This window comes from Podarcis filfolensis (assembly GCF_964270895.1).
Source record: "Podarcis filfolensis genome assembly, chromosome: 3".
Taxonomy (NCBI): domain Eukaryota; kingdom Metazoa; phylum Chordata; class Lepidosauria; order Squamata; family Lacertidae; genus Podarcis; species Podarcis filfolensis.
Window position 1 is genome coordinate 67,002,670 of NC_139606.1, and position 13,124 is coordinate 67,015,793.

At 40.1% G+C, this 13,124-nt stretch overlaps 1 protein-coding gene across 20 annotated transcripts in view; it reads right to left on the minus strand.

Annotated features, from left to right (window-relative positions):
* The window catches only part of SYNE1 (spectrin repeat containing nuclear envelope protein 1), a 276,264-nt gene that overhangs the window by 128,968 nt on the left and 134,172 nt on the right, over window positions 1-13,124 (minus strand). For all 20 annotated transcript variants that reach the window (XM_083607892.1, XM_083607884.1, XM_083607889.1 and 17 more), the window contains 10 exons: window positions 12,145-12,462; window positions 9,439-9,594; window positions 8,236-8,406; window positions 7,641-7,967; window positions 7,273-7,425; window positions 6,063-6,230; window positions 5,220-5,396; window positions 4,614-4,760; window positions 3,293-3,418; window positions 2,013-2,189 (listed from right to left, as the gene is read on the minus strand). In XM_083607892.1, coding sequence (XP_083464018.1) covers window positions 2,013-2,189; window positions 3,293-3,418; window positions 4,614-4,760; window positions 5,220-5,396; window positions 6,063-6,230; window positions 7,273-7,425; window positions 7,641-7,967; window positions 8,236-8,406; window positions 9,439-9,594; window positions 12,145-12,462 — 1,920 coding nt within the window. The remainder of the gene's footprint in view (window positions 1-2,012; window positions 2,190-3,292; window positions 3,419-4,613; window positions 4,761-5,219; window positions 5,397-6,062; window positions 6,231-7,272; window positions 7,426-7,640; window positions 7,968-8,235; window positions 8,407-9,438; window positions 9,595-12,144; window positions 12,463-13,124) is intronic.

A 13,124-nucleotide genomic window follows, 5' to 3' on the forward strand; every position in this document is an offset into this window, starting at 1 on the left:
GTTTTCCGTTTTCCGATGCGCTTCGCAAGACAAATTTCCCTATGGGCTTGCTTCGCAAGACAAAAACGTCTTGCGAGTCTTGCGATTTTTTTCGCTCCCCCCCTTTTTCTAAGCCGCTAAGATGCTAATAGCCTTTTAGCTGCTAAGCTGCTAAGCCTTTAATAGCCGCTAAGCCGCTAAGCCGCTAATAGCGCTAATCCGCTAAGCCGCTAATAGGGTTGCTTCGCAAGACGAAAAAACCACTAGACGAAGAGACTCGCGGAACGGATTATTTTCGTCTTGCGAGGCACCACTGTAGAAGACAGATCATTATTCTTCTGTTTCATGAGATGTCAAGATTTCTGTTTTGACAATTCATGGGGAACAAAGAAGTAAGAGATTTTTCCAATGGCAAATCTTCCTTCCAGATTCAGAAAGAAAGTTGACAAAGGATCCAACAGCTCCCTTTCCCTCTTCCTTACACCCTTAGAAGGGGAACTGTCTCTTCCTTGTCCTGTTTTCTGTATAATGTCCCATGAAGAAGGCAAATTGAGCCTTAGGTTGGAAAGCCTTAGGTAGAAATTCCAATACAGTGGTACCTCAGGTTAAGTACTTAATTCGTTCCAGAGGTCCGTTCTTAACCTGAAACTGTTCTTAACCTGAAGCACCACTTTAGCTAATGGGGCCTCCTGCTGCTGCCACGCTGCCACCGTGCAATTTCTGTTCTCATCCTGAAGCAAAGTTCTTAACCCGAGGTACTATTTCTGGGTTAGCGGAGTCTGTAACCTGAAGCGTATGTAACCTGAAGCGTATGTAACCCGAGGTACCACTGTAGCTCCTTTTTTAGAGGCAAACTATATGCTATATGCAAATGTATGTAACAAGACTACTGACAGTCTTTTTCTTTAAAATAAACTGCTCCGGTGAGGGTTTGGGGCACCCAGACCCTCTTTCCCTGCTTAGTGTTTCTTTGCTCCAAAATACTCCTTGAGCAGCTTTCCCACTGGATTCTCACAGAGCAGAGCAAACACAGCTTTGGAATGTCATGGGTAGAAAAGCTACTTGAGGTAGTTGATTTGGAGCAGGGAAGAAGCATGGAGCAGGGAAGAAGTGAGGAAAATGTTATGCACTCTCTTCCCATCAATTCTCTGTTCTAAATGCCCCTTCCCTGAGGCTACTTTTCTTTTTTAAAAAAACAATGACTCTTGCTCTTTAAAAATGTAGGATTAAATTTACTAGTTTTCCATTATGGGTTACATACAGCAAATTCCATGTTAGAAATATGTGCAGAGGAGCTATATAGTCACACAGGATAACTAGCTCTGTCCTTCAGCACTGCTGTGTCCCATCATCTTACTCTTCCAATGAACACCCACTTCCATGTTGATCAGAAAGGGTTCCCCTGGATACAGATTATTTGGGTCTCTCTTCAAATGTAGGAGCTGTGAGGAGAACTTTTTCTGATCAATATGAAATGGTTGTTTATAAGTGACAGCAGCATATGGCAAAGGTAGCAGGCAGGACCGGTCCATGCCGTCCCACAGCTTCCTTCATGTTATGTGGAGTGGATCACGTGTACTCCCTTAATGTACTTTTATCAACCTGGCATTTTGAGATAACCTGGAGAATGTTTTACCCACGCGTAAGTGTAGAATGTATTTTGAAAACTCGGCCACTACCTACTTCTCTAAAATAACTAATCAATTTCAGAGGAGAATGTCTTTATTTTGCCAGCTGAAGGTAGTTGTCTACCAAACCTAAGTGGCCTATATCAGTTTCCTGGATTATGGTTGATTTTTCAGAAATGAAGTCAACTGTATAACTCAAAAGGGCATTCATCTTCTAGCTCTAACATACCGTGGCATAAACACATAAAGTGCCACTCCTGCCCACATTCTTTCTGCATACCTGCACTTCTTCCGGAGAAATATATAACAGTCAAACAGTGTCAAGTATATGCAAACATAAAAATAAAAATAAATCACCTGTTAGCTACAGATTTCTCTTTTATTTGAATGGAAGCTGCCCCTTACCTTCACCTGCAACACCATATTCTGAGCAATGTTTATTTCCAGCTCTGCCCCTCGCCTCTTCATATTCTGCAGTTGCTGATCTGCATCCTGAAAACATATCCAAAGCTCTGCCTTCATTTGCTTTATTTCCTCCCAGCCCTGAGCAAGGTACTGTGAGTTCATTATCCGATCTTCAATCTGAAAAATATGTGGGAGGGTAGCAGGAACATTTTAATGCAATTCTTTATGGGCTGTCTTAAGAGGTACACTACCTCTTTATGTAGGGCAGACTCTTGCGATAGATTTACAGCAGGGGGTGGGGATGGGCCACAGAGATAGAGGATAAAGGAAGCTTGCATAAGTCTCTAGGATCCAGAATGACTTAACCCTGTGAAATTTCAAAACCAATATGACCATAGCGTGGGGAATACTCCACTCATTAAATAATTTTATTAAAATTAAGGATAGAAACACTGAACTTTAAAGTTTCTCTTTGCATCTTTTACCTCTCTTTCTAGAGGCTTTGAAAACATTGTCAGCAGTACCGGTTTGTTTGGACTATAGTTTATAGATGGCCTGGATTTGTATTATTTTGCTTTCTGGGAAGAAGAGTCAATCTGAATGTTTACAGGTGGTACAGGTCATTGCTGAACAGTTTTTGTGTATAATTTATTCGTCAACAATAAATATTCTATTTACTATGAGCAAAATTTCTTACTATGGAAATATCATTCAGAACATTTTTTAAAACCAACAACAACCCGATTTGTTCGCACTGTATAAATGCATGTGCATAAATGAATGCATTTGTTATACTTTAAAGTTAATATGGCTGCTCTGTCATAGGACAGAGAATTTAATAATGAAATGGAAAAGTCAATGTATCCGTTAGGATTCCTACTCCTAATGTGCAACTGCAATTGCAGTTTTGTTGCATGGCGGATTTCAGCCTCAGAAAATATTAGAATCTTTTATGTAGCAGCAATGAAGAAAGCTTAAATATGCAAACTCACTCTGAAATGCTGCAATACTCTGCAGTAAAATAAAGGCCTGACTTCTTAAAATAATACTGATATATGTTAAACGTTGCTAGTCTATTTATTTACCTGCTATAAAGATATACCACTTATTGTTTTATAGGTATTACGGCATCAGTTGGTATGCTATTGATGCATATCTCTCAGATGCAAATTGAAATAGCTTCTTCAAACTGCTATTACCTAATATGACCCTTGTGACACAGTAAGACAATTGCACCTCTAAGGAGGATTAGAGGAGGTCTGCCACAGTTTATCCCATACCGTTTGCTTTGTCAGCTGGATGTCTGTTGCTGTATTTTTCACTGTGCTGTCTGATAAATCACACATAGAGCACAAAAGATCCAAATAGGTGCTTGCTTGCTCCTGCAGGGCTCTGAAATGTTTAACCTAAAAAGAATAAGAAAAGTTTTTCATGAGAACATATTTTCACATTTCACCAAGAAAGCTTTCACTTATACAACAGTCTGATGAACTGAAAACAGGAGAGAATCATCATGGTTATTTTTGTTACAAACTACTCAGAAAGGTGTATAAATAATAAATAACAAAGATGCAACACATCAACCAAGCATGCAATTATCCATCCACTCGTCATCTTGTTTCACTATATTAATGCATGCTAATATTTAAGTTTATATTTAACATTTCCCCAAAAAACAAAATATCTGTTAGGCTACTTGAGATCTGACTGAAAGCTATGTCCAGACAAACTGACTTCATAAAAGAAAAACAGGACAAGATTCTGGTTCTTGGAGAATTAACAATAAGGGATTGGCTGTCTAGACCAACTAATTACTGTCCATCTGAACAGATTCATCACTGTCTGGCTTCTAATTTCTTAATCCAGCCTAGTCTTAATAATATTACAACTTCAAGTAGCAGCTTTTCAAGGGCATGCTCTGCAAGATATATACTCCTTCATGAACGGAATATACTACTTAATTTTTTAAAGTAGCGTTACAATTTGGGGGTGATAAATCTTATTGAGGACACAGCTAGAATTCCTCATTCTGGATCCAACATGCTGAACACTAACATAAGATTTTCCAATGGCTCAAGATACGTTTGAGAAATCTGGAGAATAATAAGTAGATATAGGATTGTATCTTAAAGCGGCTCCAAAATGCACATTTGGACTTGTTCATTTTGACTTTAAAGTCTTTAGGGACTTTTTGCATAGAGATGCAAAGTATATCTTTTGAACACTAAAAACATTTATTTGAAATTCATGCCGCAATGATACAGAAAGGCGTTACCAAACAATTTCTGCTGGAGATAGCCAAACGTGTTGAACAGCATTTGGAATACAGGGTACAGTTTTGGGTACAGTTCTGGCTGCCTCAACTCAACCTGGAAGGATTAAAGGACCTGGGGGAGGATAGCATCAAAGCATGCCCCTAGCTCAGGTGGGGGCCCTGCCTGGCCAGAACCCCTGCCCCAGTTGCCAAGTGTGATCCTGGATGCTTAGCCCACACCAGGGTCCTGCACAACTCAACTCTGTTTATTTATGCACACATTTGGATTCAGCCATTTTGGTAAATACTCTATTTTGATCAAATGTTTCAATATGGACTGTTCTTACCTGCTTAACAGCATCTGCCATGCTGAAAGGCGGACGAGGATTTGGCTTTAGCTCTGGCCGAACAGCAGAGAGCCAAACTTTACATTGCTGAAGTGTGTCTTGATGGTTAACATGTTTCTGGAGTTCGTGCTCCAAACTCTGGTACACCTACACAAAAAAAGCATGAATAAGTTGCCTAATATTTCTAATGTCATTATTGAAGATAAAACTATTCCCAAGTTGACAGGCTGGCATTAAACTGCTAATTATACATATAAAACACCTAAAAACTTTTTGCTAATTGGCCATATGGAAATGCTGCAAATAAGTAAAGAGATATAAGACTCCTAACATACATATAACCTATATTAGCAATATAGATATTACTGTAGTTTTCCAAAATGAGTTTCTAACGACCTGTGTTCCAAAATGAGTTTCTAATTCAACTCTTAGATGAGATGTCTTCCATTTTCCTCCATCTGTAATTATGTTCAGTTTTCAATTCTTCACATGCCCATTTTGTACCCTATTTGCTAGTAATTTGCATTATATTGTATTTTTTGTATTGCATCTAGTAGATTATATATTACAATGACATCTACTAAACATACATGAATAGGGACTTACCCTCTGAGTTGTGCTACATATAGCTGAATAGCTATCCCTTGTTCCCTGCAGCTGAGTTTCTATATTTTGCTTAAATTTTGCTTGGAGATGCTCTGCACACTCATTTATTAAGTCATCTCCCTTGCTTTTAAGGCTGTTCAGGCGATCTTCAAATCCAGCAATCTCTTCCATCATTGCCTAAGAAAGCAGCATTCAAAACACCACAACGTATCACAGAAAATGTTTACAGCATTTAATAGTCACCATTCAAAGGGGGGCAGGCTAGGACAAAAGTGTGTGTGTGTGTGTGTGTGTGTGTGTGTGTGTGTGTGTGTATCTATCCCTACTGGAAGCAATGGGAGGGAAAGGGTAGGAAGAAATTTACTGATGCTCAGAAGCATGATTAAATCTCTCCCCAGTTTCAGAGCATGTCAGGTGGCCAGCATCACTTTGCATTTTTTGGATCCAGGCCACAATCCAAAATGCCTCTATCATGCATCCTTTTAGGACATACAAATGTCCTACTGTCACTTGGGGCGACAGTCGTTTGAGGGACCAGTGTCTTCAGAGAGTAAGGCTCCAACATTGAATCGGTCTCTCTGACATCAGAGCTCTGTCTCTGAAGTCTCATAGGTAGAGCCAATCTCGTCTAGGGGCCCTGGGAAACCCTCATTTCAGTATCCCAATCAATCTGATCACGTCTCATGTGCCTTTAAAGTAAACATGAACTTATGACTTGTTTTCTGTAAGATGAACTTTTACCATACTTATATCTTATATATGACCTTTCGAAATATTATTCACCTCATAAGGCCCACTACAACATACGAAAAAGGGGATTTGTTGCTGCTCATTTACACCTACCTTGTGGTTGGCTAAATGTTGTGTTATAATTTCTAGATTACTGTTCTCCATAAGGTCAGGAGTGACCAGCCTGCTAGACATCTGTAACAACCACTTTTCCACTTCTTGTAAGTCAGTGTTATATTCTTCATGCTGTTTCACTTTCACCTCCAAAATTGCAACATGAGCCTGCATGATCATAGAAACCAGTTACATTTCAAAGAGAGTTCCAAATAATGCCCGCCCCTCAAAATACCGATTGTAAAAGCATGAAAATACATGTTTAACTTGGTATGAAAAAGTTTCAGTTTTTGCCAGAACTTGTTTGTAATTACACCTGTGCCCTGGGAGAGGGATGTATGCTCCTTTTCACAACACTGTTCTCAGCTCTTCACATGCATTGTTTCCTCAGGCTGCCTCAGTACCTATTTCCCCCCTCTGCTCTTTTTAGAGTGATCACAGTCCATACAAAGTATATTTTATGATACACTGGAATAAAAGAAATACTTTAAAAATCTTATCTAAAAAGAAACAAGAGCAAAGAGAAGGATGATGTTTTGAAATGTGCTTGTAGATCTGTACTGTGGTGTGCTATTTGCAGCTCTTTGCAAAAAAACAGAGTGTTGTGCTGTGGATCTCTTTATATCGGCCAAGTGCTTGGAAATTTCCACTTTAAAAGAGGCAATCTGCAGCATGATGCATTAATTGACTAGAGAACAAGAGGAACAACAAACATTTTAATCTTTGTGTGCCACCCCACCTGCAAAAATTACTTGTCTAGTCACCTACTTCCCACAGGCAACAGGAAAGCTCTGCAAATTTAATAACATTTCGTTAGTGTAGGCTATTTGTGGACTGCTGTCACCAGGACATGAAGAGGCCTTACTGCAGGCAGCCTATGTTTCAAGCCTAAATTCACCTGCAGAAATAATTATTACCATCTTACAGAAGAAAACATGGCTTATATAGAGCCATGGCTTATATTTCATGTAGCACGAAGGCTAACATTTCACCAGCACAAGGATTTTCCTTGCACAACCAAACCTTAATCCCCTTCCTGCCCTCCCCCCATCTGTTCCAATAGTTCTCTCAACCTTCCAAAGCAAATTTGGGGGTGGCATGGGATGTGTACAGGCAATGAACAGGGGAATTCCCATTGCAGTTATGAGAATCCTTGTGCTGGCTTCTCCTAGTGCACTGGGTTAGCTGAATAAGACCCTAGGTATTTTACCTTTGCTGTGCTGCAGAGCTCCTGGTATTCAGTTTGAAGTTTCTGAATGTTCTCTGCCAAATTGACATCACACACTAGCTCAAGAAGGCATTTTCCTTTTTCTGTCACAGATTTTATTGAAGGTTCATGGGAAAACACTGTCTGTTGAATTGACTAAAATGAAAAATAAAGTTAAAATGTGCTTCAAGACGAATACAGGATTTATATATAATACACAACACACAGAGTATCATTATTTTCTTGTGTTGAGAAGGAACCCATTTAAAAATGTGATGCGAAGTCATCCTTAAAATATGGGAGACTCACAAGCAAGTTACATTTTCTGGCTTAAGACTTCACTCATTTTGTAGCTCACAATATTTATTTACCTTATATTTGGATAGCTGTGCCTTTTTCTCATATAATTCCATTTTGGGATCCACTGTGGTATGTAGTACAATCTGATACTCTGACAGCCACTGAGTCTGTACTTTGTACTTATCTAAGAATTCCTTTGTCAGGTGGAGACATTTCTCTAAGGTTGTGTGTTCTTTCCTGATAGAGCTGGTCATCTCATCAAGTTGCTCCACACAACCACTGATCTCTTTCTTTAGCTGTTCCCCTTCATTTGCCTCCATGTACTTAATAGCTTTCTCTCCTTTTTCACGTGCTGATTTCAGTAAATTATGACCCACATCCATGTCACTCATGAGATCCTGCAAGAAGAAAAATGGACAGTGTATATTTTGGCCTGTGACTGAAGAGTAAATTACTTCTGCAGATTCAGTTTTATTCCTACTGCTGAGCATCAGGTGCTTGGTGAATACATTTTTATTTAATCAGTTGTTCTGAGTGAGCTTTTTCTTCTGTTATGATGAATTGTAACTGATTTAAGCTTTCTTATCTTTTGCAACCTCATTATGTACTGCTGGTAAAATATGTGTTGTTTTCAATTGTTGTACCAGTGTCATATGCAAACTATACCTCAAGCTTCTGCATTTTCTTCTCCATTGCTGCTTTATCTACAACATCAGACTTCGTCACAACATCTCTGAATTTCCTAAGCGTAGCTCCAAACCATTCCTTGTAAGCAGCGAAGCACACTTCAGATTCATCCATACTTCGAATTTCATCTTCAAGGAATTTTATTTGCTCCTGCAAGCAAATTTTAAACAGGTCTCAATACTGACTATTTATCCATTTCTTGTATCTCTTTCCATTTCTTGCATCTCTTTTAGTAACTACAAAATACACTGTTTATAAATAAAACATAGATCAGAAGAGGCACTTACTTTCTCCCAGTACGTTTCCGAATACAATTCAAAATGTTGGTGCTGACCTTTAAAGCCCTAAATGGCCTTGGTCCTGTATACCTGAAGGAGTGTCTCCACCCCCATCATTCAGCCCGGACCCTGAGGTCCTGTGCCAAGGGCCTTCTGGTGGTTCCCTCACTGCGAGAAGTGAGGTTACAGGGAACCAGGCAGAGGGCCTTCTTGGTAGTGGCGCTTGCCCTGTGGAACGCCCTCCCAACAGATGTCAAGGCAATAAGCAACTATCTTACTTATAAAAGACACCTGAAGGCAGCCCTGTTTAGGGAAGTTTTTAATGTTTAATGCTGTATTGTGTTTTTAATATTTGTTTGGGAGCCGCCCAGAGTGGCTGGGGAAACTCAGCCAGATGGGTGGGATATAAATAATAATAATAATAATAATAATAATAATAATAATCATTATTTCTACTACTACTAGATCATTCCTGCCACACACACATAAATACCAAGCTTACTGGTCTACTTCAAGTGCCTACAGGAAAACAGAACCTTCTGTGTGCTTCTGCGGATAATATAAGCTTCCTTCATTCTTTATTTCCATGTGTTGAAGGAGCAGCAAGACTACACTGCTGGCCCTGCCTCTATTATCATCCCTATCCTCATATGGATATATCAGCAAGGAAAAGCTACATCTAGAAGATAGAATGGGGCTGGAAGCAGACCATTAAAATCGGTGGAAGCTTTAAAATTAAATAGACTGAAGGACTCCTAAACTGCAGTTAGGACTGTCTATATGTGAACCAGTTAGCCTGATGGAAAAAACCTGTTACTTTTCACTTAACAGTGAATAACTCTCTCTCTCTCTCTCTCTATATATATATATATATTCTACTTCTTTTTTCATTTTTATAACTCACCAGTACTTGAAGAACTAGAGCTTGGTACTGAGAGGCAAGGTAGGTTGCTTGCCTTCCCATCCTGCTAGAAGTATGACTCTCCTCCAGAATTTGCTGGGCTAACAATCCAACTTCTTCAACTTCATCTTTATAGACTGTTATCTCCTCATGCCATTTCTGTGGAAAAGAAAAATATTCATTTTTATAATATTACAGAAGTGACAAAAATGTGGTTTAGGAACTATTAAAATGAAAACAGAAGAATGGAACCTCTCTTTATGAAATAAACAATTATAAGCATGGCATTTTAAACACAGAGCACTTATACTATATTATTTTTGTGGAATAGAAAAAGAACACTGAAATAATGAAGCCCAGTCCTAAACACTGATTCAGATTAATGTTCCACTACTGGCTGACATCTACTTCTGCTTCATTGACTATGCAAAAGCCTTTGACTGTGTTGACCACAGCAAACTATGGCAAGTTCTTAAAGAAATATGACTGCCTGATCACCTCATCTGTCTTCTGAGAAATCTCTATGTGGGACAAGAAGCTACAGTTAGAACCGTATATGGATCAACTGATTGGTTCAAAATTGGGAAAGGAGTACGACAAGGCTGTATATTGTCTCCCTGCTTATTTAACTTATATGCAGAATTCATCATGCGAAAGGCTGGGCTGGATGAATCCGAAGCCGGAATTAAGATTGCCGGAAGAAATATCAACAACCTCAGATATGCAGATGACACAACCTTGATGGCATAAAGGGAGGAGGAATTAAAGAACCTTTTACTGAGGGTGAAAGAGGAGAGCGCAAAATATGGTCTGAAGCTCAACATCAAAAAAACAAAGATCATGGCCACTGGTCCCATCACCTCCTGGCAAATAGAAGGGGAAGAAATGGAGAAAGTAAGAGATTTTACTTTCTTGGGCTCCATGATCACTGCAGATGGTGACAGCAGTCACGAAATTAAAAGACGCCTGCTTCTTGGGAGAAAAGCAATGACAAACCTAGACAGCATCTTAAAAAGTAGAGATATCACCTTGCCAACAAAGGTCCGTATAGTAAAAGCTATGGTTTTCCCAGTAGTGATGTATGGAAGTGAGAGCTGGACCATAAAGAAGGCCGAAGAATTGATGCTTTTGAATTATGGTGCTGGAGGAGACTCTTGAGAGTCCCATGGACTGCAAGAAGATCAAACGTATCCATTCTTAAGGAAATCAGCCCTGAGTGCTCACTGGAAGGACAGATCGTGAAGCTGAGGCTCCAATACTTTGGCCACCTCATGAGACGAGAAGACTCCTTGGAAAAGACCCTGATGTTGGGAAAGATGGAGGGCACAAGGAGAAGGGGACGACAGAGGATGAGATGGCTGGATGGTGTTCTTGAAGCTACCAGCATGAGTTTGATCAAACTGCGGGAGGCAGTGGAGGACAGAAGTGCCTGGCGTGCTCTGATCCATGGGGTCACGGAGAGTCGGACACGACTAAACGACTAGACGACAACAACTGGGTGACATACAAGAATATGCGGATGTGCTTTGTTTGCAGATTTATATTTATGTGTACTGAATTTCTATTCAACTACCAATTACATATCCTACACATAAATGTACACACTTAATCTCCTTCCTCACAGGATCATAGATTGTTCAGCTGACTCAGTCACACACACACAGACGGGTCACAGATCCCATTATTTTACACCTACGCATACATTTACACAACTCATTTTCACATGGAGCCAAATCACTGATAAACACTTTCATATCTTCTGTACTCTTCTGCACCAGCAACACATAACCAGTCTATCACTAAGCTCCAATCTATCTCTGTATCCCAACTAAAAGTACACAATCAATCCCAGCAAGTATCTCCACAAGGAAAGCCCTTATAATATACAAAGGCCACCACCTCCCTTATATTTATCCTGAACTCAATGGTAGAGCAACTAGGGAGAGCAACTTGGGGAGCAGGTGGCGCTGTGGTCTAAACCACTGTGCCTCTTGGGCTTGCTGATTGGAAGGTCAGCGGTTCAAATCCTCTCAACAGGGTTCACTCCTGTTGTTCTTTCCCAGCTTCTGCCAACCTAGCATTTCGAAAGGATGTCAGTGCAAGTAGATAAATAGGTACTGCCGCGGTGGGAAGGGAAATGGCATTTCCGTGTGCTCTGGTTTCTGTCACGGTGTTCCATTGTGCCAGAAGCGGTTGGTCATGCTGGCCACATGACCCAGAAAGCTGTTTCTGGACAAACACCGGCTCCCTTGGCCTGAAGCGAGATGAGCACTGCAACCCCATAGTTGCCTTTGACTGGACTTAACCATCCAGGGGTTCTTTACCTTTACTTTTTTACTTAGTAGGCCAAGAATACAAGCTGAGTATTCTTATTCCAGCCAGGATTCACTAATATGTTCCAGGGTACTTTATTATTTCATCTATTTTTATAATGGTCTGCCAGCGAAAGATACGCACATCATTCACACATTGCAAGAATACTGGTGACCTGTGTTCAGACTGGAAACATTTGCATTTACATTTATCCAAGAAATGCCAAATAGTTGGCACAGATAGAAATAAATGCTCAACTTTCAGATGTACAAAATTACTTACTATGTCAGCACCTGGAACAAATTAGTTAGTAAGCTCATTGGCAGGACTGATGCAAATTAGCAGGCTGCACATTCTAAATGTAAATCCAGGCCCATCATCATATAACTTAATCACCTTCATTTGCTGCAGCTGCATTTCCTTTGTGGCTCTGTCAGACTGCCGCCCATTTCTGATGTTAACTTTCTCCTCCAGAGTTTTGAGCCACTCATCCACCTTCAGAAATTTGTCCTCCATCAGCCTCAGTCTGCTTAAGGTAGTGTTTAGTTGCATCCTGACCTCAGAAAGCTTGTGTTGATAGACTGTCCAGTCTTGACGTACAGACTCTAGTACTCTGTCTTCCAACTGGGGTATACCCCATGGGATTACTTCTTCCCTGACATGGAGTGCTGCATTAAGCAAGGCCTGTCCCTCAGCACAATGCATCTGTAATTCCTGAAAATGCAGGAAGATTAGCATTAATCATTCCATAATTCCGTACTGAGATTCTGTATTACTGTATAAGCCCCTACATTCAGCTGGCATATATTTGAGACTGCATAAGTGCATTTCAAAGTTCTCACAGACATCAGTTTACAATGAACAGATTATCATATAAAATTTCATAATATTTGCAACCAACACACACCATTGCCTGTAATACAGTGGTACCTCGGGTTAGGAACTTAATTCGTTCTGGAGGTCCGTTCTTAACCTGAAACTGTTCTTCACCTGAGGTACCACTTTAGCTACTGGGGCCTCCTGCTGCTGCCGCCGCGCAATTCTGTTCTCATCCTGAAGCAAAGTTCTTAACCCGAGGTACTATTTCTGGGTTAGGGGAGTCTGTAACCTGAAGCGTCTGTAACTCGACAGCTCACTGTAATGAACTTTGGTGGTTGGATACCTATCAATGTGGAGGCAAAATGGGGGTACCCAAAAATAAAATAGAGATTATAACATTCTCCCTATGAATATAGAAGCATATCAGTTTGTAAATAAAAAGAAAAGTATTTTTTAAACTATACTCAGATACCACCATCAAACAGCCTGATGAGGATCAACAAGCCTCCTTGATGTACAGTGTGTTTTGAAGTGTCAGATGAAAAAGAGAGCGAGCA